This window comes from Sinohyriopsis cumingii, chromosome 13 (assembly GCF_028554795.1).
Source record: "Sinohyriopsis cumingii isolate HCF-2022 chromosome 13, ASM2855479v2, whole genome shotgun sequence".
NCBI classification, from domain to species: Eukaryota; Metazoa; Mollusca; class Bivalvia; order Unionida; family Unionidae; genus Sinohyriopsis; species Sinohyriopsis cumingii.
Genome location: NC_142973.1, coordinates 77,819,646 through 77,845,801, shown reverse-complemented (window position 1 = coordinate 77,845,801; position 26,156 = coordinate 77,819,646). Strand labels below are relative to the sequence as shown.

Sequence of the window (26,156 nt, the reverse complement as noted above, 5' to 3'; positions counted from 1 at the left end):
GGTCACAGACTCATTAGCACATCTGAGACTACAGACACATAAACACATTCAATATCAGAATTTATTTGGAATTCAATTGGAACTTCATACATTTGGACTTGCCATAAAACTTTTAGGACTATTTGGAATTTATTTCACAATACTGCAAGCTCCTTTTAAATTTTCACTTTGTATTCTGGGGGAAATAAATTTGCTGAATTTTACAAAACTTGCTGGGTTTTGCTCTTTTAAGGTCATAGAGTCATAACAACAGAGAAAGTTAAAATCATGTCACAAAAACATCAACAAAAATTTATAAAAACATGAAATCATTGAAACTACATGGAAATCAAATCTAATCATCTGGACAGTACCAACTAAGAATTCCCAGCTGCATGGTCAGAAAGTACCAAAGAAGAATTCCCAGCTACATTGATGGACAATACCAAATAAGAATTCCCTGCTGCAAACAGTGGTGGCAATAATGGAAATCTGTATTATTATTTATTTCCACACATCAATATGGATTATGTTTATCATGCCTGAGTGTTCCTCATTGTCACATTTATTCAAAATATGCATGTAAAACTAACAACATTATTTCTACAAATCAAAGGCTAATACTGATTCCTTGTCATTCACTACACTTCACCTGCAAGCTTGTGATGGCATTGCGAGATACATCTAGCTGTTTCAGACGTGAAAACTTGCGAAGGGAAGATCCTAGACTCACAATCTTCTCATGGTAAGTGCCAGGCAGAGCCAAAGATTTGACATCCTCTGTAAAAACAGACATAAATACTATTATCTCCTCTGTATTGTATGAAAAAAAAAATAAACATCTGGAAAAATATTTTATCCTCTATCTATATCATTCTTCTTCCTGAACATAGCTAATATTTCTCATAGCTGAAATATTCAGATCATTATACCTGAAGGTTTATGTTTATTTTAATCCAAGACTTGGACATAGTTTTTCAATTTGAAATTCCTATACTTGTTGACTACTTTGAATGTTATAGGTAGAAGGCTGACCAATATCCGAGCTCTGTTATTGCATCTTAGTTTTTTATATAATGTTGTTTACTTGAGAAAGTACTTATTCTTGCCTTAACATCTTGTAGCAGAATCAGTCTTAATGTTGTGTTCAGTATTTAATTTTAGTGGATTCATTTATTCATTTTATTATTCTCACAAATTACAAAGTGCTCAATAACATTCTTGGACAGAAACATTAATTTGGAATTATAGTGAATTCTGACAAGGACATTTTTGGACTATGTTACTGTAATACATCAAAAGACTGTTAGCACATCATCACCTTCAATATCGGAATTTATTTGGGAAATAAATTATTTGTTGAATTTTACAAAACTTGGTTTAAGACCAATGAGTCAAACACAACACATGATATTCCTTTACCTAAACAATGCCTTTCTCAAACATCCAGTTTGCAAGGACTCAGCGATCACTGAACATATGCTCCATTGACCACTTAAGGTATGAAGAAACCGATGTTTGGTTAGGAAACACTTAGCCGCTGACTGCAAAAAGCAGGTGACCATTACACACATAACACTTTTATAGGAAATTTGCCAGATGGAAATTAGAATGATCATTATGATCAAGTGATCTCTATGGAAAGGTGACCATTAGGGTTGGTGAGAGGATTTGAAATAGCAAGCCATTAAAGTTGCTTCAGAATATGTTTTAACGCAGGCTCCAGTGTCAGTTTTCACTTCTTGTTTATTGTCCATCGAATGTTTAACTTGGTAGAACAAGGTCAACAAATATTGTTACAAGTTTTTCTAGTAAAGAAACAAAACAATTATGCTTAAAATTGTAATGCAAATTATCCATCACAGTCAGTGATGTATGATCTGAAAAATTACCATATCTGTAATAATAATAATAATAATAATTGTAATTACCTTAAAAAAAATAATGCATATAGTTTCTGAATCTACCCTGAGGCCTCTTATATTTCTCACCCATGTGACAGAGAAATCTAGCTGTTTTTTTAACCTTACTTTTCTTATCTCAGTCTAGTCATCTCAGTCAAGGTGTCCACACGCTACAGACTACTTTATAAAGGGATGCAACCATTGTTGTCTTAAGCTTGGCCTGATAGAGTTATTTTCCAATCAAACAAACGCTAACACTTTGGGACATTTAACAAAAGATTTTTTTGGAGGAGGGAAAAAATAACTTTCAAAAAGAAGATTTAGAAATAAAATGATAAAGATAAGACAAAGAGAAAATGGACTACAAGGTAGGAAACATCTTGACTCATAGAGGTAGAACAGCAAAAATCATAAATATTTACCACCCACTGGGTACCTATTCCATGTATACAATCTACCCTGAGGCCTCCTCTTATATCTGGTGTATATTTATCTCTCTCTCTCACTCTCTCTCTCTCTCTATACATATATATATATATATATATATATATATATATATATATATATATATATATATATATATATATATACACACGACTTAGCACAAAAGAATTGTGATATTCTGAAAATCAAAGTTTCAATCCAAGAACGTAGGCACAAGCATCAGTGAGCACATAAACAGATATAAAATATCATACTGTTTTGAAACATTATCTGTGAAAAAGATATACTGTGTAAACAGAGAAAAGCATTAGGTATTTATACCACTAGAACTATTCAACTGTTTTAAGATTTCGTCCATTTCAGACACTGATTATGAAAAGGTATCCTAGGAGCCTGCCTTATAATGTCACTGGGGCTGTTGTTCCATGCCAGTGGACCACTATATATAAAGCTTTGTTCAATCAATTCCTTCTTTGGTCTTGATCTAATTTAACTGTTACTTCTAATGGACCTTAAATTTGTAGTACCTTCAACATCTCTTTAATTTAAGATATTGCTGAGGGAGAATGGAATTATGGCTTTTCTGGACACTTTATACATAAATTTGGCCTTTTTAAGAAATCTTCTTTCATATGTTGATAAAAAAATTATATTATTTATTGCATCTTGAAAACTGTCTATACATTGATCTAGAATTAAATCGTGTGCTCTCTTTTGAAGTCTTAAAAGTTTAAAGGTATTGCCCCAAATTACATTAGAATAGTCCAAATATGGCTGAATATAACTTTTACACAGGAAGACTCGATATTGAATAGGAATGATTACAATTTTGTTGCTAAGTAACCAAGATAAAAAGGAACCTTTTTCAAAACAGGTTTAATATAAATAGACCAAGTTAGATTGTTATCCTTAAATAGACCAAGAATTTTATCATGAGAGGTCATATTAAGGTTCATATTACCAAACAGAAACTGGAGTTTGTCACTTTTGAGCCCTGCTCATTTTGTTTTGTTATAACTAGTACAGCTTTTGTTTCCTCTGTATTTATTATAATCATACTGTTTTCCATGCAGCATACTTCAAGTCTGAACAGGGGCCCCGAGTGGCCGAGTGGTCTAAAGCGCTCTCCGTTACGGATCACTGCCATCTCACCTCTGTCTGTGTGGGTTCGAGTCTTGGATTCACCTAATGTGGGTATGTGAGAAAGCTTGCCAGCAGCTTCTCGTGGGTCGGTGGTTCTTTCCGGGGGTTTTCCCCGAGTTCTTCCTCCACCATTAATACTGGCCGCCATGTATAGCCTATTGTGTGCTGAAAAATGGCGTTAAACCCTACAACAACAACAACAAGTCTGAACATCTTGTAAATTATTTTCAAGTACTGTTTCTGAACATAGAGCCTTGTGGTACCCCACAATTAATATTTTTACGTTCAGAAAGTTGACCATTTAAATATCTCTTTTGCACTCAATCAGTTAAATAAGAAGTAAACCAGTTAACAGAGTTTTCATTACTTTAATACATGTAGATATAAAGTTTTTCAAGGAAAATGTCATGGTTGGCAAGTTCAAAAGCTTTACAAAAATCAACCTTAATAGTTCCTACCATTTCTCCTTTATCTAATGTTTTCAGCATTTCATCAATGAAATGATAAGTACTGTTTTAGAGTGATTCTGTCAAATTCCAAACCATTATCATGACTAAGATTTTACGTTTTTGAATAGTTGATGAAAGAATCATGTACATGTTTTTCAATTAAAATGTGGAAAGACAAGGAAGGATAGAGATGAGTTTATAGTTATTTACATCATCTTTTGTTCCAGCTTTATGCACTGGTGTTACCTAGGCAGTTTTCCAAGTATGGAGAAATTGTTTGGACCTAGTACTTTCATTTCAAACAAAAGTTTTACTCTCAACTATAGCAGGTGCAGCTGCCTTTAGTAATCATGGTCCAATCATATCAGCTGCCTTTAGTAATCATGGTCCAATCATATCAGCTGCCTTTAGTAATCATGGTCCAATCATATCAGCAGCCTTTAGTAATCATGGTCCAATCATATCAGCTGCCTTTAGTAATCTTGGTCCAATTATATCAGCTGCCTTAAGTAATCTTGGTTCCATCATATCAGCCACCTTTAGTAATCTTGGTCCAATTATTTCAGCTGCCATAACTAATCTTGGTCCCATCATATCAGTTGCTTTTAGTAATCTTGGTCCCATCATATCGCTGTCTTAAGTAATCTTGGTTCCATCATATCAGCCACCTTTAGTAATCTTGGTCCAGTTATATCAGCTGCCATAAGTAATCTTGGTCTAATCATATCAGCTGCCTTTAGTAATCTTGGTCCCATCATATCAGCTGCCTTTAGTAATCTTGGTCCAATTATATCAGCTGCCATAAGTAATATTGGTCCCATCATATCAGTTGCCTTTTGTAATCTTGGTCCAATCATATCAGCTGCCTCTAATAATTTTGGTCCAATCATATCAAGTCCTGTGGCTTTATAAATATCCATATTTGGAATATAATTTAACACAAATTCAGAACTCATTTCAGGAATTTTAAACTTTATTTTGTTGTGAGGTTTTTAAAGCACAAAATGTTTTGAATTTGAGATAATCAGGAGATTTTAGGTTATTCAACTTTTTCAACAATATGAACAAAAAAGTAATTAAAAGTGTTTGAGACGTCACTTGAATTATCAGTATAAATGCCTTCATGATTGAGGGATGCATGTTCAATGTTACTCTTACATTTTCTGCAACAGACTCTGTAAACCCTCTCCAGATAGGTTTTGGGTTATTTCTATTTTCCTGCAGCACTTTTTTTTGGTGTGCTCCTGGCATGATTTATTATTTTCTTAACTTTACTCCTCCAAATTCTATATTCAGCCTGAGTTCCTGCAGTATTTAGATGGTCTCTTTGCTTTATTGCATCTAAAATTTGTGGAGAGATCCAGCCTAACTGATGGTCTTTCTCTATCCTGTGTGTCTTTAACGGGGCATGTTTCTCTACTGTTTCCATGACAAGATCCTTCCAAGTATCTAAAACATCATAGTATGTTCAAAGATTTGGACTAAATTCCATGGAATCTATTTCAGAGCTTCACGGATTTTGACACTATCAAAGTTTTGAAAAGATCTATAACCAAAAGGCTTATGGATGTTATTTTTCTTTGATTTCCTATTGATTTTATATGTAACAAAAGTTTTGTGAAGTTGTCACTTAAACAAATCTTAGGTGTTACTTCCTGAGAAAAAAATGTAATGGTATAAACATGGTATATAAATGTTTTAGAGGTAGATGTTACTCTTGTGGGTTCATTTACACAGCTGCTCCATACAAAACAAAGCAATAAAATCCATCCAATTAATTTTTAGTTGATAACTGAGAGGGTATCTTTGTATATCAACTAGAATGTAAAAATCACTAACTTCACTTTTAATCATCTGAAATTATTCACAGCAATCAGTGTGTGATGGTGGGGTTCTGTACAAAAGACCAATTATATAGGGCAGAGCTTTCTCTGGACTAATCTGTAGCCAAATGGATTCAATTTCCTGTATTTCTATGTCTTCCCTTCTTTTAGCAACTAAACAATACCTGTTTGTACACAAGCAGCCCACCTCCTCCTGCTTTCCTATCCCTCTGACCTGTTCATTAACCATATGACCAAGTTGTTTATCAGAATTATTATTTACAATTACTGAATGTTAATTACATATAACTGATTTAATTCTTATTTATTTTAATTGAACTGTTTGTCAGTTTTAATTTTTTTATTTTATTATATGTTATTATAATGTAGATTTATTCACTGGAGATATTTTTCCAGAAAATCAGTTGACCTGAATCATTCTTTTATAAACACCAGGTTTTGATCTAAATCTTGACCTTGTTTCAGAATTTGTAACAACCTTCGTAAACAAGTTCTATTTTATTTTAAAATGATTGGTTTTTGTCAGGGTCATTTTTGGTGTACGTGACATAAACACGATCATGTGACCCCCCATTCGATTTTGCAATTCTGGTTTTTCCTTTACTGCTCATTTTTCAGTTTTAATAGAGATGTGTAGAGAGAGATTTCTCAGTTTTGGACTTTTTACACTGATGTCAAGTTATTTTGTTGTAGCCAGATTTTGAGTTATAATTTTCTTCAGATTCGTTGGATTTCAAAAGGATTAATTCTTTTTTTCTCTGGAAATATTTTGAGGAGTGCTCGCACAGAAATTTTGGAAAGACATTGCTTACAAATTTAATTTGGATTTCGAACACCGGAGTACCTTTATTTGTATTTCTACAAGGAACTGTAGATAAGCACAGTACTGATGACAGCATACATCATCGTCATCCATCTGGATTTTCCATCAGGATTCGAATTTGAAATTATTAGAACATTTATTACTAGGACTTTTGCAATTTAAGTCATGGATTATTCTTGGATTATTTTTGGATTTGATTCTTGAAACCTTAAGTTCTCTTTTTTTTCATTTTTACAGAATTTTTCCAGGGAAATAAATTTTTAAATTTTAAAAAGCTTGTTGTTTTCACTCTTTCTGTGTTACTGTTTATTTGAGCCTAAACACGTAACAATGTGCAAACATCATATAGGCATCTCTAAATCAAATTGATTTTAATAAAATCTGACATTCTATGTATTGGTGTTTTTCTCTCACACTGAACCAAATCAAGCTGTGTGTTTATTTATCACATATTTTAAGAGTTCCAAGACATCTGAATATACTTGAAATACGAGGAATCTTGTAACCAAATAAAAGCTTGTAACCCCAAATTTCAGATTTTTGTCCACAAGAGTTGAAAAAAAGATTTTTTTGTATATAAAAATAAAGCTTTTACACAAAATCACAGGACAGACAAGATCTGTATTTGCATAAGCAAATTTCTGAGTTGAAGACAGTTGTTCTTCTTATTTTCTCACATTTCTGAACGTCAGAGACTCCTTCTACAGTGTCAAAAAGAAACACTGATAACTGCCTATCTCATTTTACTTGTTATTAAGGTTTATATATCTTCATACACATTTACATGTATTCTTTTATTTTCCTCTTTTATGTAAAATAAGAACATTATTATGAAAAATTTACTCATCCAAATTTATTTCTGTGTTAATTTATAAAAGGGCAAATTACGAAATATAATATGCTATCACAATACTGGTTAGTCCTGCCTATGTGTATTTGCCATGATAAATACTGGTTAGTTTTGCCTCTGTGTATTTGCCATGATAAATACCTGTTAGTCCTGCTCTGTGTATTTACCATAACAAATACTGGTTAGTCCTGCTTATGTGTATATGCCATGATAAATACTGGTTAGTCCTGCCTATGACTGTATTTGCCATGATAAATACTGGTTAGTCCTGCCTATGTGTATTTGCCATGATAAATACTGGTTAGTCCTGTCTATGTGTATTTGCCATGATAAATACTGGTTAGTCCTGCCTAATCTGGGTCTGTACTATCCATATCTGCCTACAGATTACACACAAGGAGAAATGTGGTAGTTTCATTATTCCAACTTCTGTCTGACAGTGCGCTGTAAAACTATACAGCTGTGGTCAATCAGTGGTCACCTCTCTGTATACAGATGTCTATATACAAATGTCAAGTATGCTAAACAGGGCTTGAATTTAACTTTACTACTTCGTTTATTTGCAAGCAGATAAATAATTAGTTTTCATAAATGCTATTTCTACTGGCAATATTTTTACCACTTACTTGTATTAATCTATGCTTCAAGCCAGGAGCTTTGGTGTAAGAATAAACTATGAACTTTTATAGCAGTTTCAACTTTTTTATTATCATTCTGAATTAAAAAAATCTACATATTCATCTCAATAATCTTTTCTACTTTTCTTGTATAATACTGAAGTCTGAAATAAGCTATGCAATTCCAGCTCATATAATTGCAATATAATGCAATGAAAAGAAGAAATAAAATCTCATACTATTATTATGTCCTATTAGAAGAAACATCTTTAGAAAATATCAGCCAAAAGAAATATGTAGATAACTCAATTTCTGCAAAATTAAATGGTTTATATTCATTTTTATTTTTTGGGTCAGATTATAGATAAATACAGCAAATTTTTACAAGTTTTAAAATTTAAGGCATCTTAAATACATCTGGCTTCTGTCCAATATTTTTACTGCAGACTATATCCAAATATGGTAAAATTATAAACATTGTAAAATTTATGATAAACGAATTTTTTGCCTAAACTAAAAGTATAATAACCTAAGTAGCTGAAATAGCTAAATCAGCTTTAAAACATTTTTAATTAATAAAAATACAGCAATACAGCAAGCGGGCATGTATTAAATTTCAAAGTCTCTTAAATATTTCCCATCTGATTACTTTTACAACTGTTTTTATGACCTTTAGCATCTTAACTTCTTGCTTTTTTCATGACCTCTGGAAGGTCTGTTGTTTGCCACAAGTGGATTTTTGAATGGTTGTGCTTTACAACCTTTTCTTTTCTGATTTTCAAGCTAGTAAAGTGTTTTTCACTAAGCATGTTGTATGATATAAGTAAATCTCTTAAACAATTGTTGTGAAATAGTGAAGTTTATAGAAACATTGTTTTTCTTACAAAACAACTGGCTTATTCCTGAATTATATAGGCTCTTCCACTAAATATTTATTATGAATGTGGTAAAAAGAACAAGCAAAGTCATCTTTGCAGTTAGCAAAATGCACTTGATCTCAAAGCTAAGCTCATACGATGATATACACTTGATGTTTATTCAGAGTAAAATGTGATTTACAACCAATTAAACAAGTGATTCAGGTTTGGAAAACAATTAAATGAGTCATATGGAAAATAACATACTATTTATAAAGACATTCATTTTGCATTTAAGGCAGAAGGGTGAACTGAAAGGGGCAAGCCTTTTAAAAGGTGAAGTTGGGCATTACTCTACTATTATATGATAAATGGTTGGACTTCTGTTGTACTTTTGTGACAACAATACTGAGCTGCAATTTAATAAAACAAAAATTAAAAATATGTTATATTGTTTTATTCTTATGATTATTCTTTCCCACACAAATCCATGCATCCCCTACTGAACGCACAACACACCTTGGCAGATTATATCTGCAGGCTAAATATCTCTGTGTACTAGATATTCAAGAACTCTGAAGTTTCTCTATACATTGGATGTCTTTGGTTAAGGTAATTCTTGACATGAGAACACAAGAACATTATGTTCCCATGGTTATTATATAATCATTTTCTTATCACCATAACATGAAACATGCTGTTTGAAAATGTTTTCAAGCTGAGAACAAACAACACCTCTGGAAGCAGAAGAGCGTGTGTGATTTGGATTTTTAACGTAGCTTTAACAATTTTTCAGTGATATTGCTATGATGTCTGCACTGTGACAGTTTATAGTGATGTCTAGCACTGGGGCATCATGCCGCAGACATGTAGTATGATGTCCCACCCAGTCACATTATCCTGACACCAGGCCAACCAGTTTTAACACTAACGTCTTAATGCTGAGCACCAAGCGAGGCAGCTGTCAGTACCATTTTTGTAAGTCTTTGGTATGACTCGGCCGGGGTTCGAACCAGCAACCTTCCGCATCCAAGGCAGACACTCTAACCACTAGGCCAACGGTGCAGTGGAAGCAAAAGAGGACAATAACAAAGGTGGCAGAAAATGCTGAGTGTTTTATGTGCAATTGTTTGTTCCCACATCCAGTCTAATTGTTAGGGAAAGCATCCCAAAACATGTTGTCAAATTACAACCGTGGTGGCTGGTCAGATTCAAAGTCTGTTCGCTTGATTACAAGTTACAAACTGCATTTGAATAGAAGTTACATCCTAGGTATCCATTTCATTAGCATTGAAAAGAACCAAGTCTGAAAGTAAATATTAAAAAACCCCAGATACATTCTAAACCTCTCACAGCTTGAATTTCAAGCGCTTACATTATAAGAACAAAGGGCCCTGGAGAACCAAATCTTATTATCCCCGCTTGTCTAAGCAACGTGTCGGGACTTGTTGAGCAACATTCTCGTTATGACACTTTCATAACTGAGCTGGTACTTATATGGGTAATTAACTGAATCCTATGACACTAGTGATATACCTGATGAATAAACTTTCCGATAATTTGCACCCCCACCCCGAAATAAATTACAATGCGTTGCTACCCACGCCAAGAGAAGTTGCACTATGCAGCAGTCTTTGCGTGTCATCTCAAAGAGGTCATACAAACTATTCAGCACTGAATTTGTACTTCACAGTATAACAAATCAACAGTTCATATGTATTTCGTACAGATATTAATTTATAGACCAAAACGTAATGACATGATGCATTACCCAAGTTTTCGTGCTGAAGGTTAACCCTACTTCTGAGAAGTTCTTCTGTCAAAGTAAGCGCCATGTTTCGAATATGCAGTGTACATTGGTCACCACAACGGGAAAAAGGTAGAGGATTCCGTATATGATAATGCTAGGTTATGCTTAACTTACGTAGGAGAATGTTAACAATACTCAAGAACTCAGGTACCAACTGATGCCTTTGGTAACAGCTGTTCCTAATAAAGAATTGAACTACATTGGAAATTTACACAAGTTAGAACGCATAATAAATATTTATATGCAAACAAACACGTTCATAATATCACATCTTATCACTTATCCTTCTTGATTTATGAAAATATTTTATCCTCGTCTAGCCACTTTGAAAAACTTTAAAAGTATCTAGGAATTAAATAAAAGTTACAGGCTTCATATTGGACCATTTTATAGGAATTATAAAAAGGGACATAGGCTTTATGTTGAACCATTTTATAGGAATTATAAAAATGGATATAGGCTTTATGTTGGACCATTTTATAGGAATTATAAAAATGGATATAGGCTTTATGTTGGATCATTTTAAAGGAATTATAAAAATGGATATAGGCTTTATGTTGGATCATTTTATAGGAATTATAAAAATGGATATAGCTTTATGTTGGATCATTTTATAGGAATTATAAAAATGGATATAGGCTTTATGTTGGACTATTTTATAGGAATTATAAAAATGGATATAGGCTTTATGTTGGATCATTTTATAGGAATTATAAAAATGGATATAGGCTTTATGTTGGACCATTTTATAGGAATTATAAAAATGGATATAGATTTTATGTTGGATCATTTGATCCTAAAAGTGTATTATACAGTTGTTCCTCCATATTTTATCTACTTCTGTTATGTACAACGAGAATTCTATAACTCTTCTTATCTGTACAACAAGTGACGCCAGTGTGATTTTAAATGTCAAAAATATTTTTAACATTTTCAATATCTTTCTTTCAAAACTTTTAGATGGATACCTGACACATTTTATTTAACATTTGAAGTATGATATTAAGCAAGCACATACTTTTTATATTTGTAAGAAATTATACCTATGCAGATATTTTAATCTGGATATTTTTGACTGCATAACATTTGTATGTGAAAGCTATGATACATCATGTTATGATAGTTTGTTCACTTCATGTAATTTGTATTAACTCACATTTTATTTATATCTTGTGTTCAATAAATGATTACTGTGTTTAGTCTTGTCTAATTACATGTTGATTTGTTTTAATTGAAGGGCTATAATGTAAACTATGTCACCCTGTTAAATAATGGATGTTATTATTATTATTATTATCATTATTATTATCAAAACATGTACAAATAATCCTATCATTGATAAAACTGTTTCTATTTTACTAACTGGTCAGTATTTCTAACATCAGTATTTATTGCTGTTGGAAAGAATCCCCCTTCCATAATATTAACAACTTCATGAAATTGATGATTTTATAAAACTTAAATATAAATATGAAAAAATTATCAATCATGCCCAGCTTTTTTTTTCTTCATACAATATAGTCAGTCTGAAAAGAGTATTTTCGATTCTGTGTATACTTTATTTCATTTTGCGTTCTGTTTTTTTTTTCTTCTGTTTCTTTCTTGGTTCGCTTGGTGTTCCTTACAAGGTCATGAGATAAATATGACAATGTATCTTGAGTACAACTATAAAGACAAATGACGAAGAAGGGTTGCTGATGTTCGAACTCATTACATTCAGTATAGAAAATCACAATTTGTACAACCTGATAGTTATTGGAAGAAGTTATTGGTAAGCGTTTGAGAAATGTTATAGTCGATACTTAACATTTAAACCATCGCATTAAATCTTCAGAGGCCATCAATTTCCAAGCGGTGTGATACCAATTTTTATCCACGATGAAAATTTTATCTATCAAGTTACATGTCAACGAGTGTTGTTACTCCATAGGGCGCGATACTGAAAAAAAAATAGCTTCTTTTTAGAGCAGATTTATGATAAAAGTATGTACCAATCGTGCAATCAGTGAATCACACATACACATTGGTAGGTCACACTAACTCAAGCTTGCTGCCAGCGGGCTTTCTACTACCTCTACTACCTATAGTCTGACTATACCATCCTGTTTGTTTGTAACCCCACCACCACCACCACCGATATCAGTAACAGTAATCGTTATTATAACAAATTAAAATGTGCACAGAACTTAGTCAGTTCATTCACTGATTTATAATTTCTAACCAGAATGTGACCAGAGTGGCCCTAACACTGGCATCCTCTGTACCTGTCATGCATAACAGACTTTCCATACTAACACGGCGCCATGTACTATGGGCAAGTTGATTTCCTCAGACAATATTGTGACGTAGTCCATCTTATTCTGTAACTGCCAGATAATTCCATAAATTACCATAGTGTTGAGAGATTAGAGTTATATCCATGGCACACATGTACATAGAAATTACACCGTTTGTTAAATCCACATGAAAGGCAAATTTATAATTGTCATTCTTTTCCTTTGCTTGATTCGATGCTGTAAATATCAGAAGCAGGTGACAGTATTTTCCTTCTACGTGCATATACAACTTCGCTGAAAATGGACTTGTCCAGGAAACTGGAAATGACTGGCGAACAGGTCGTCTTTTACACTGAAAAAAACTCTAGATTCTAATTATCCTTTTAACCGAAGCTTTTTAAAATTTAACAAATAATTTATTTCCCTGGAAAAATAAATAAAAAAAGAACTTACGGTTTAAAAATCAAATCCAAAATTAATCCAAAAATCCATGAATTAAATTGCAAAAGTCCTAGTAATAAATGTTCTAATAATTTCAAGTTCGAATCCTGATGGAAAATCCAAGATGGATAACGATGACATATGCTGTAGTCAGTACTGTGCTTATCTACAGTTCCTTGTAGATATAAAAATAATGGCACTCCAGTGTTTGAAATCCATATTAAATTTGTAAGCAATGTCTTTCCAGAATTTCTGTGTGAGCACTCCTCAGAATATTTCCAGAGAAAAAAGAATTAATCCTTTTGAAATCCAACGGATCTGAAGAAAATTATAACTCAAAATCTGGCTGCAACAAAATAACTTGACAATGTAAAAAGCCCAAAACTGAGAAGTCTCTCTCAACACATCTCTATTAAAACAAACAAATGCGCAGTAAAGGAAAAACTGGAATTGCAAAATCAAAATGGGGGTCATGTTATTGTGTTTATGTCACATACACCAAAAGTGACCATGATGAAAACCAATCATTTTAAAATAAAATAGAACTTGTTTATGAAGGTTGATACAAATTCTGAAACAAGGTCAGGATTTAGATCAATACCTGGTGTTTACAAAAAGAATGATTTTTAGATCAACTGATTTTCTGGAAAAATATCATCTGTGGTGAATAAATGTAATTATAATAGCATATAATAGAATAAAAAATTTAAAACTGACAAACAGTTAAATTGAATTAAAATAAATATGAATTAAATCAGATATAAGTAACACCAGCTTCCAATGCATTCCAGCCAGATGAAATGTATGTCAACTGAACTTGAAAATGTGTCATTTTGCTTGTCTGGGAATTGGAATTTATTAGGAAAAAGACATCAGAGTAAATAAAGTCTGACTAATATATTATAACTTTAGTTTTTAGAAAAGCGCCAATATGGGCTGCCAAGTGTGTAAGATATTCCTGAAAATTTGCCTTATTGGGCAGTAAGAGCTCAACGCCCAAAACATAAATATAAGGGTCGCAGTCTGACATTGTAGATCTAGACGCCTCCCCTTATATTTATGTAGTTTTAGGTCGCCATCTTAATGCCTAAATAATGGTGTTGTAAAGTATGTTCCATATAAAGACTAACATCAGAATGAGAAGTCAGATTTTCGTGAATATCTCACACACTTAGCAGCCCATATCTATGCTTTTCTACAAACTGAAGTAGTATTGCTTTAGTTGGACTTGAATGTCTTTTTATTCTAATAAATTCAAATTCTGACTGGAGCATAAAAACATGTTTACAGGTTCCATTGACCTACTATTCGTTTGGCTGGAATGCAATGTAAGCAAGGAATGCCAAAATCGGATTAATTTGAAGCATGTTTCTTTTACAAAATGAATCAAAACGTACTACCTGTTGAGAGACCTCCCATTCAGCCAACAAAAAACAGTCTTTCTAGACAGTTGTAGGATTGAACGCCATTTTTCAGCACACGATAGGCTATATATGGCGGCCAGTATTAATGGTGGAGGAAAAAGCCAGAAAAGAACCACCGACCCATGAGAAGCTACTGGCTAGCCAGGTGGTCTCTCATAAGAGGTTTGTACAAAAAAGACCAGTTTCCATGGTCCAGTTTTAGAACTGTATGAAGAAAAATGACCACAATCACTGTACAGATATTATATTCTTTATTAATAGTTCTTGCTAAAATATTGTATGCATTCATCTGAAAACAAAATTATATAGCATTAAAGATATATTTCTATCATTAAACATGTAATCACATTTACATTGAAGATCACATGTATTAGGATATGAAATCATTTCTGATTTAATCCTTTTTCGTTATATGACCCTAAATTTGTTTTACCGATGTTTAAGCCACTAGTTTGCAAGTGGTCTGATCTTTTTCACTTTTTTCATTTACAATACATATTTTATCCAGCAGAAAATTTTTTTCATTTTAGTTGGAGGTTTACCCATTGTTATTAAAGTTCTAGGTGTTAACATTATTAGTGCTGAGTTGTAATATTGATTGTACAGACGATTTTGACTAGGGTTTGGCAAAATATGAAAAATCTATAATATATAAGTACATTGCATATCTAACAGTTAATGAAATAAAAAGAAACAATTATCTCATCCAGAAGCAGAATCATTTACTCAGAGACAAAAGTCAATGGCTTAATTCAAAGAATACGTACAGGGATTAACTCTATAAACAAAGTTTGTTACCCGGTTGCATCAACTTGAATAGATGACTACTTTGTGATCGGGATGTAATCACTGTAACATCAGAGGGGAAAACAACAAACATCACAAGTCTTTAACACTATCAATGAAATCTGCAAACAATTCTCTTTAGCTGGATTATTAGACAAAGACCTTATTCACCACCAGGTAATACAGGTTAACTCTAAGGACAAACAATACGCATAACCACTATGTCAATTTTGTCACTACAATGACAGTTCTTGGCATGTACATTAGCCTGGTTTACAGACTGTAGCATCTACCACCGGTGACCACAATCCCCTTTTTATTGTTGTTTAATTGTATTCTTTTTATGTTTGTTTTTTATCAGAGCAATCATTACTAATCAAGTGGTCATTGTTACAAATGATTACATATAGGTCAGTGATGTCTATGTTCTCGCGATACAGTCTTTCATAGGGATACTGGATGTCTGTGTTCTCATGATACAGTTTTTCATTGTGATACTGTGTCCTACTCATACGTATGGGCTGTCTACGATAAGGCCAGGAACCAGGCTAAGTGCAGCAATAATCTATGTGTACTTTAGTCTGGTTTACAATAGAAACTCTAAAACACTATAAGCATACCTACAAAATTTTGGATATCGGGAGCCAGCCTATTTTTTAAATATTTTTTTTAGAATGGTATACTGGCCGCCATGTATAGCCTATCGTGTGCTGAAAAATGGCGTTAAACCCCACAACAACAACAACAACAACAACAATATTGAATAAAGTTTTTGGCTAACTTTGCTTCATTCAAGATAATTATCATAATTTTAACTGATTTAAGCATTCCCAGCTTTCATTGCATTCCGGCCAACTGAAATGTTGGTCAATGGAACATAAAAACACCTATTTTTTGCTTCCGTCAGAATTTGAACCCCCTGGCTTTGCCTGGTTAAAAAATAAAATAATGACTTTTACTTTTTAATGTGAAGCTGTGCACTGAGTCACTGCAGTGGGGCTGTTAATGGCTTCCATGTTGGGGGTGTGATAGGAGGGTGAGGTGGACAGGACAGACCCAGGTCTTATTACTGACTGGACAGATAAATTCACCTTGTAATGCCAAGTTAGTATGTATACTTTAAGGGTGGGGCTATCAGAAGTCTTAGAAACACTTAATCGTGCATATTTGGACACAATGTTTTTAAATCTAGGATGCAGAAATTCACCCCACAGGAGTCCTCAATACACATGCAATAGCTAGGTGGCAAATTCAAATGCTTGTCAGTCCTGCTGCAGGCACCTACTAAGTGGGGAAAATATGTTGATCAATTGATCGTTTTAGCAGTGCTAAGTGAGAGAATCCAGTGGCTGAAAGACCCCAGATGTACATGTTGCAATTATAAGAATACATCAAAAGAAAATGGCACAGTATCTGTTCTGCATGCTCAAAGACTTCAAATAGCTGCTGAGTGGTGGGAAAATTTGCTGATGCTTATAGTATTAATTGAATTCAGATGGGTAAGACCTAGAGATATACATGTGGTCATTATAAGAGTACATCAAATGAATAAGTAGTGAATGTGACCTCGAAATCAAGACTTTGACAAAATACTGTTTGCAAATTTTGATAAGTATTTTGGGGTTAATTTGCAAACTGACAAAGATTTCATGAGATTCAGATGAGTGCTAAAGTTGCTAGAACTGATAGTTTCAGATAAAACAGTAGCCAGGTGTTAAGAAAGTGTATTATGCCTGGTTTAGCATTTGGAATAAGACCTTTCATTGGACAAAATTCAGCCCCAGGATTCTGACGAACAAACATAGTGTATTGTTATGTATATTTAATTTATTTTGTGCACTTGACCTTTGTGTTAGAGGATATAGTGGTTATTCCCTACCTGACTTTTTAAAATTATTTACTGATTTTTTGGTTCAAGCTTCAATGTCTAGCCTTATTATAAACTCAGTACTGTATGTTCTAGAGGAAGCAAACTTGCAACCTACATCGTGGTGGGACATCGGTCTGTTTAAGACTGTGGTACATCAGCACATTCAGTATTGGAATTCATTCAGAATTGCTATACTTTTGGATTTGTGATAGAACCTTTAGGATTATTTGGCAATTATTTCACAATATAGTTCCTCTGAAATTTTCATTTTTAACTTAGAGAAATAATTTGTTACATGTTCTTAGTTTAAGACCATTGAGTCCTGTGTGTATATGTGTAGAGAGAGAGAGAGATATACATGCACAATGTTTTCCATAGGATTTGAAAAGTTGTAGGCCATGACTCCTTCCTTCCTTGAACAAAATTGCAGTCAAAGCCCTAAAGCTTGGAGTCCCAATAATGATACTTTTTTTCTTTGCAGAACAGTGTGTATATTACTGTATCTCCAATATAGATGTCATAATCTTGCTAGTGACTCATTTTCAGATTTTCTAAATTTTAGTAAACAAATGAAAAAGTAGATAATGTTGTTGTTGAGTTTAATTATAGTGGCATGCGCACAATTGTACATGTGCCACTTTTTTCTGACTGCACCGCAGCCTGCTAGTTGTTCCTGGGGAAGGGAATGGTGCCACCTTCCCCAGGCTTTAATTGGTTCAAGGAACCCTGATAGTTTGGCCTTAATCTGTGGGTCCATAAAGGTTCCTTACAGTTGAATGGTTGGCTGTCATTAGTGGGAAGGAGAGCTTGGGAACGGTCCTGGTTGCTTCACATCACTGGTTTCTTGTTGCATTTGCCTGGTGTTTCTTGAAGTTTTTTTTCCATTCAAAATGCTGTTTATAGAGGTTGTTAGTAGAAATCATGTATGAAGAGAGATTTTCAAGGTTATTATGGTATTACTAGTCGAGGTGTTTAGGGTGTGCTTCCTACGTTACGTTATTTTTAGATATTGCCTCTTTAAGTTATTTATTTATTAATGTTTTTAGAGATTGAATTTCATTTATACTTTTTTTAGCAAGAGACCAGAGTCCTAGCCGATTACATGGTTCGTTAAGGACATCTAGGACCTAAGTCCTAGCTGATTACTCAGTTCATTAAGGACATCTAGGACATCCAATTTGCGGTTTCCTTAGTTTTTGATAGGTGCTTCGTAAGCTAATTGTTTATTAATATTTTTATAAAATTGAATGATATGTTATGGGTTTTTATGTGGGGGCTTCTAAATTTATTTAGCTAGTTACTGGGTCTTTTGGTTTTGTGGGGATAGTAATTATATTTTGTTCCTAAGTCCTGCTGAGTCTACGAATTTATATTTTTATATGCTGATTGTTTAGATAATCTTGTTGATTGTGATCATAATATTACTCTATTACAGGCTAATAATTCTCAATTACTTTACCATCCCATTGTTTAATTTTGTGCAGCAAGAAGTCAAAGAAGAGAATACACTTTCTGTTATATAGTGCAATTCTCAGAAAATCTTATAGCCTTGCACCTGGGGCCCCTCTTATTTCAGACTGGGCTTCTTCTGTATCCTAAGTGAGATGACTATTGTGCATGTTGCAAAAAATCTAATTTGCCTAAGAAAACTTTGATTGTCCAGATAAACTGCAGACGTTGAAAGGCTTGTAAATTATTATTTATCCCCATGTATGCCACTTACCCGTTTAAGGATTATCTCCTTATCATTCTTCTATCAAAAGCTGCATGAATGAGAAACATTGACTGGATTACCTATAATTAGTGTTCACATGACTTTAACACGTGTGTGATTCTGCCAGAGGTTGTACAAAATACCATTTTTGATATTTATACACATTAGAGAAAACAGCCAAGCAGGTACTGGAACTGTTCCAGCAATTGGTGCAGTGATGTGTGGCTGTGTAATAGGATTAAGGCTAGCATGTTGTTTTGAATCTATATTCTTAAACGTAATAACAGAAAGAAAGCAAAACAGTTTTGTAAAAATTAATAAATGATCTAATTCTGTAAGTTATAAAATAGAATTCAAGAGTAACTTGCAGTATTGTGAATTAAATCCACAATAATTCCAAAATTTATATGACAGATTTAAAAGGATAGAGTGGTCCACAATGATTCCAAAATTTCTATGACAAATTCAAAAAGGATAGAGTGGTCCAAATGAATTCCATGTCTTGAATATAGTAATGTACCAATAGAGGGTTTCACAGTTGCAACAGAGTTACTGGTTGTAACGCTTAAAATTAGCTCCAGTGCGCATGCCCAAAAAAATGTTCAGTTCCAGATAGTTCAGAATTTCGCACTGTTTTAAGACTCACTGTACTAATTCAGTTCCCAAAGTGAACCTATGCAAACACCATGATATTTAAAATTCAATAACTTAAAATTTCTGAGTGCTCATGATCAAACATATATTTATCTGTAGAGATGAAACCTTTATGTCAGATTCTGTGTAGAAGAAAGGATATGAGCCGCAGCATTTTCTGGACCTGCAAGTGTTTGAAACATGTGCTTTTAATTCCACACCAAAGAGTTGGATGCAGATTTTAATAATGAGTGTTCCAAACTCAAGACTGTTAAAGGACCTAAATTCTATCAATAAAACAATGTCTCTATTTTTCCACTTACAACATGGATAAACTCTCAAAAAATTCTTTTTTCCTAAAATATAACTTACATAATTAACCAATCCTGGTCAGCCAAACCCATATATGCTCCATTTCCAGGCTGGTTCCCTTTTTTTTCATATCATTAGTACCATGTGTCCTTTACACTTGGTTAGCGAACATAAAGTCAACAAAGGACGGAATCTTAGCTGTACTTACAGATCATATTGGTTAAACCAATGAATAAATTATATATGTCTAACATCTTTTGTTCATACTAGGAGAATAATTATATCAGATAATTAAATAATATTTACTGTCCATACTTAAATGATATCAAATAATTAAATTAAATACACTGTCCATATTTATATTATACCAGATAATATAGATTAATTATCCAATATTTCAGATACATTTGTAGGAACATTTCACTTTGCTCTCCAATTTTAAACATTTATTGCACAGTTTTGGCTGCATAACTTTAACGAAAACCATCTCAACAATTTGTATTTTTCATATGTTGATATATCCTTCTTTCTTAGTTTTTTTCTCAAGGCTAATAGTTTGTTTATAACACAAGTTAAGAGAGTTATAATAATAATAATAATGAGGACTTTGTATAGCGCCTAATCTTTAGAAGCTCCAAGCTCTTTACAACATTAAACAACACCTATAAGATAAAAAACATATAACGATATGATTACAAAAACAAACACCATGAAATTAGAAAACATTAAAAAAAACGTGCTGAGAATATTTAAGGTAGGAAACATTATTAGGTCTTTAAGTTTGTTCTTGCAGCCGAAATAAGTGAGTTTTGAGAGCTCTCTTGAATGTGATCACTGTGTCTTTGTGTCTAACACGAGTTCGATAAGGCAATAATAACATGAGTTCAGTACCTCAGCTGATCTGTAATGCTGAATATTTTAATCCAGAAAAGCTTTTTAAAATGGAACACAGTATATTAATGTAGTCAGAGGAACTTAACAAAGCAATAATTACATTAGCTATCATAAGGATAAAGGAGTGTAATTGATGCATATGGAATATTTATAAATATTTGGGTGTAAATATCGTACAATATTCAGATTAATTAACATGCCCAATGACGTTTTTGTTTCATTTTTTTTTTGGTGGGAGGGGAGGGGTTCTCCCATCTTTAAACAGTCAAAAAAGTATTTCCTCATATATTTTTTCTTGCTTTGTCCAGTCAAATAAATATAGCCATGCATTCATTCAGCCTAATATTTAGTTATTTACATTCCTCGCTGTTTTTTTTTCTCTCAAAACTTGAAGCGTCAAGTACTGAACAGTGCATGCAAAAACTTTCAGTGTGAGTTTTCTTTGCTTATGCCGACACGTAATAATTCTAAAATTTGCTGGGGTCTTTAGACAACATTTCTGATTGCCACAAGCAAATTCATCTGAAACAGCCTTCTTAAAGTTTAATTCTGTTTAACTTTCCTTGCATCAAATATGTAAGTTTAAAAGATCCAATTATTTCACAGATTCTGTCCTATTACTTTGGTTTGCCTTTTAAATCAATATTGATCCATGTGACATGACATAAAATTGCAGACAGTACGATTTAAAAAAGAGACTTTGTAAGAACTTGCTCTTAATAAATGGATACTCTTACATTCATATTTGTTGTCTTTATCTATCAGTACCTCTTTCTTTCTTAACACCATATATACTCGTTTTTAACCAGAAGTATGTTTATGTAATATACACATGTGAACACACATTCATTCAAGCATATACATAACCATACACCAGATGAGATGAAACATACAGGCAGATAGGTGAGAGCCACAGATATCCTATACATGCATAGTGTGTCTAATATCGATATATCTCTAAACTGTATACTCTAAAAATTCCAACCATTCATGGAAATAAAATTCAAATAATCATCAAGGAGACCCATACGTGCGCCTGTCTGTTCAAGTGTGGATGACATTTGTGCAGTTTTAAAAAAATACATCCTTCCTAGAAATCGCCCAAGTTATTTCAAGAAAAATATAATGGACACAAATAGAAATAAACAGTTTATATCAATAATAAAAGAACCTTAAGAAGTTAGAATTTTTTTCTTCTTGTTGTTCAGCCTCCAGTAACTGCATTGATTAAAGCTGTAAAAAAAATAAACATATATTCATTATTCTTCAAGCGAGCTGAATTGCAGTAACAACCTTTTTACGCAGTGATAAACTTTTCACACAATAAAATAATACAAACTAGAGCATGAGGTAGTAATGGAAAGATATTGAAGTTCTGAAATGGGCAGAGAACATTTATTTGAAAGCTGGGAACAGTGCAAGTTAGTGAACAAAATAAAAGATGTAAAAACAAATATCGATAGAATTTCTTTTTACAGTAGTGAGATATTGATCTTGATTGCGGAATGTGAGCAGTCTGTCACATTTGCTTGATCTACATCTGTCATCTTTATTGATTGAACTATCCAGAAGTGAGTTGCACTGAGATGCTGTCTGGTGTTTTCAAGGGGAGATAATAACCATGAAATGATCTATAGCTTGAATGTGCTTAAGTGCCAACAGTACTGATACATCACAATGATATTGTCCACAACTCCTTTGAATGAATTCATAATAATTCCAAAATCATACTTAGTCCAAACAGCCATGTGCACTTCGTAATTCCAATAAATAATTTAAATGATCCTCTCAAATTAAATCTAAACACAGTATTAAATACTTCTCAAGACTGAATAAAAATAGTAATGAAATGTAGGAATTAGGAATGAATGAATTGTTCTCCTCTTTCTCCTTATACAGTGCTCAAAGAAAATCCAATTCAGGTCACTTAAATAAACTCACAATGACTAAAATTCCTTAAGCCCAGACTCAAATTTCAATATCCCCATAATTTCCCCTTTTTTTAATATTGTTAATGTTGCAATAGGTACAATTTGAATATAAATTCAATAGGGTTCAAAGATGCTTGAATGTAATGCAAGTGTCATTAGTGTTCATTGATACTCTGGCATGCTTCACAAAGTAAAACTCCATCATCCAAGAGTTCAGAAATTCATTTTTGTTGGGCTTTGCTGATTCCTTCTTGAAATTGGAATCAAAAGTGAATTACACTTAAACATTCTTTTGACAACAAAATGATCATGCTTTGCATTCTATGTATGCAGTAAAATCTGACTTCTAAGAAACATTGTCGCTGTTCACACACTTGTCAAAAATATAACACATATGGCGTAAACATTCTAATGCAATGCAATAATGTGTAATAACTTTTGTTCTTGTACATGTATCTATAATCTCTTTGATTTGATGAGAGCTGAGAAGGTAGGCAATATAACTAAATAGCATGGGGGATAATTTGTGGTGCCAAGTCTTAGAAGTTTTATTTATTTTTGTTTGTTTTTTGCAGTTGGGCAGACCAATGGATAACACAGCTAGAATTCCACAATCATCTGTAACTAAAGTTTCATCAAATGGTGGAACTGAAAATGAGGCTAAAGAATTTCATGACAAGTCACAAGACCTTAAACAGTCTCAGCAACATAAGAATCCATTGGAGCAGTGTAAAGATGGAACATCTGAGATTCTGCAAGAGGGAGTCTCTAGAAGATCTAAGAAAGGCTCATTCCAGGGTCGGCAAATAGATGCTGCTACCCTGCTAGCAAATAATGGTCATGATTGCCCAATAGGTCTGGATTCTTCTCTTACTCCAGCCACTGACCAGTCAGAAAGATTTGATAACATTGATCCCTTCCACAGTGCTTCTGGCTCTGGTCGTGCAACACCATCCAGTCAGAGTGACCAATCTTTGTATCTCTCCAGCTCAGGAAGGGGTACTCCCAAGAGGAAGAGAGATTCCATAGATGGGTGTGATAGTATGTCTGTATCGTCTGGCTCAGTAAAACTGGGAAAATGTCCTCTAAGACCAGGAATAACTTGGAGGCAGGGAGAAAAACTGGAGGCCATGGACTTTATGTCTATGTGGTAATTAAAATTATGCATCATAACACTTTGAGTGCCAATATACCATTAAAGTGGTCTTATAAACTTGACTGTATATAGTAACAGTCACCCAAGTTTAAAGAAAGTCCCACAAAAGAAGTAAAAAAATTCAAGGATATGAACCAGATTTTTCAGTCAGTGTCACGTAGTTTGATCTCATTACTAAGACCAGCACAGTTATGAGAAGCTTTTCTCATTTACTGTGAGTGGTATTGATGGCAAGGTTATGAGACACAATTCTCATTTACTGTGAGTGGTATTGATGGCAAGGTTATGAGACACAATTCTCATTTACTGTGAGTGGTATTGATGGCAAGGTTTTACTGTACACTGTAACATCTTGAAAACGAGGCCAACTTAATGAAAAGACAAAAAATTTATAGCACATAGGCTACTGCTTTTGCTTATAATAAAAGTAAGTGCACATGCAGGAATAAATGAAGAAAAAGATTTCTTCTCTTAAAACATCTGCATACTTGCAGAGAGTATTTATTTATCATTTCAGTTTTACTTCCTGTGCTACTATTTCTATCTAACACTTGAGTGGAGAGAAAGGGAAAGTACACACCTAATATCTACCATGCATTTTTAGAATTTGATATTGCTGGTGTGGTAATATACACCATTCCCTTGATAACTTGCATACTGATAACTCACGAACCTGCTTATAACATAAAGTCAGGCACCACTCCCACCTATCTTTTAAACATAATTACCAAAAAATTACTACTTTTTGTTGAACTTGAAGAAAATTGTGATTATAATTGGTAACTGCAACTTCGATATATTGCTCATTTCATTATCGAAAACGGTAGATAGGACCTGGAAATTGTAATCAACATCATGAAATTATCAGCTTTTAAAAAGAAGTCACATTTTCTTTACATTTTCTTTCCAAACGACATTCATAGTACACAGTAAATAACGATATTCAATGAAATTTTCATCTATGAAAGTGTCACTTACACCTGCTGGAAGCAGTACTTTAATAAATAAAAACCAATACAATAGTTTTTTATCAAGTGAAATTTGTGTTTTAGTTCTATATTTTAGTTGGGTTTTAAACACTGGTGTAGTGCTAAGTAAAGAAGTGAGGAAATGTATGTTACTCATATGCAGGAGAACAATGGTGAGTGCAAAAAGAACCTAAAGCAACGCTGTTCCCACACATTCCTACAGCACTACACTTTAAGTGTAACGCTCATAAATGAAATGTGCCCAACTTCTATTCAAACGTAAAATGTGTCAAGCTACCTTAACAGCTGCATTTCTCTAGGAAGATAATTAAGTGCCGACTGTTTTTATATCTGACTTGAGGAAGCATTTGGTGTATTGTTGCCCTGAAATAAAAGCTGACCTTTGTATTATAACATTAACTGCATTTGTTGTTCAGCTCAAGTCAGCATGACATCCAGTTGCCATAAAGTAAAAATGGTATGTTAGCCATTGTGGCTCCTCTCTCATATTTTGTGCATATCTGTATTATTGGGGTCATTCCTGGTACATGATTTTATTTAATTTTTGTGCATTTTTATTCATGGTTGTAAATTGTACAGAAGATCTTTACTTAGATTATACCTACATGACCCGAGTCAGTTAAGAGCAAAAGTCACATAGGATTTATAAATAGATATTTATGTATGTGTTGACAATTATTAATAATAAGACTTAATGGCTTCTTTGGATTAATTTCTCATTGGCTGATGGGGTTTGGACATTTCTAGAAAAACTCAGTAACTTCCCATTGGTTGGGTTGGGTCACATGAATAGGTAAATTTGAGACAAAATGAGTAGTAAGATATGTCACATGGAGTATATTGTAACATTTAGTCACAATTGAACCTATATATATATATGGAGAGAACTGTTCAATCAGATTCATTCTGATTTTTGGAGTCCTCCTCATTTTTTGTGTTCCTGTTGTAAATCAACAGATGTGTTTTATGTTGTAATTGGATATTATTCGAGATGGAAAACATATGTTTGG

The 26,156-nt window shown here is 33.2% G+C and overlaps 2 protein-coding genes across 7 annotated transcripts in view; one reads left to right on the top strand and one right to left on the bottom strand.

Moving 5' to 3' along the window:
• LOC149785860 (centrosomal protein of 72 kDa-like) overlaps positions 1 to 10,769 on the bottom strand; it is a 65,907-nt gene extending 55,138 nt beyond the window's left edge. The window contains exons 1-2 of the mRNA XM_089931250.1: positions 10,682 to 10,769; positions 632 to 759 (exon numbers count right to left, since the gene is read on the bottom strand). Coding sequence (XP_089787376.1) covers positions 632 to 759; positions 10,682 to 10,745 — 192 coding nt within the window. The 5' untranslated portion in view covers positions 10,746 to 10,769. The remainder of the gene's footprint in view (positions 1 to 631; positions 760 to 10,681) is intronic.
• A 1,598-nt stretch (positions 10,770 to 12,367) lies between these two features.
• Positions 12,368 to 26,156, top strand: part of LOC149785859 (PHD finger protein 20-like) — a 97,771-nt gene continuing 83,982 nt past the window's right edge. For 5 of the 6 annotated variants that reach the window (XM_089979832.1, XM_089979829.1, XM_089979830.1 and 2 more), the window contains exons 1-2: positions 12,368 to 12,491; positions 23,577 to 24,151. In XM_089979832.1, the coding sequence (XP_089835958.1) occupies positions 23,589 to 24,151 (563 nt within the window). In that variant the 5' untranslated portion in view covers positions 12,368 to 12,491; positions 23,577 to 23,588. Of the gene's footprint in view, positions 12,492 to 18,592; positions 18,728 to 23,576; positions 24,152 to 26,156 lie in introns of all 6 variants that reach the window. The other variant, XM_089979828.1, reaches the window with a different exon arrangement.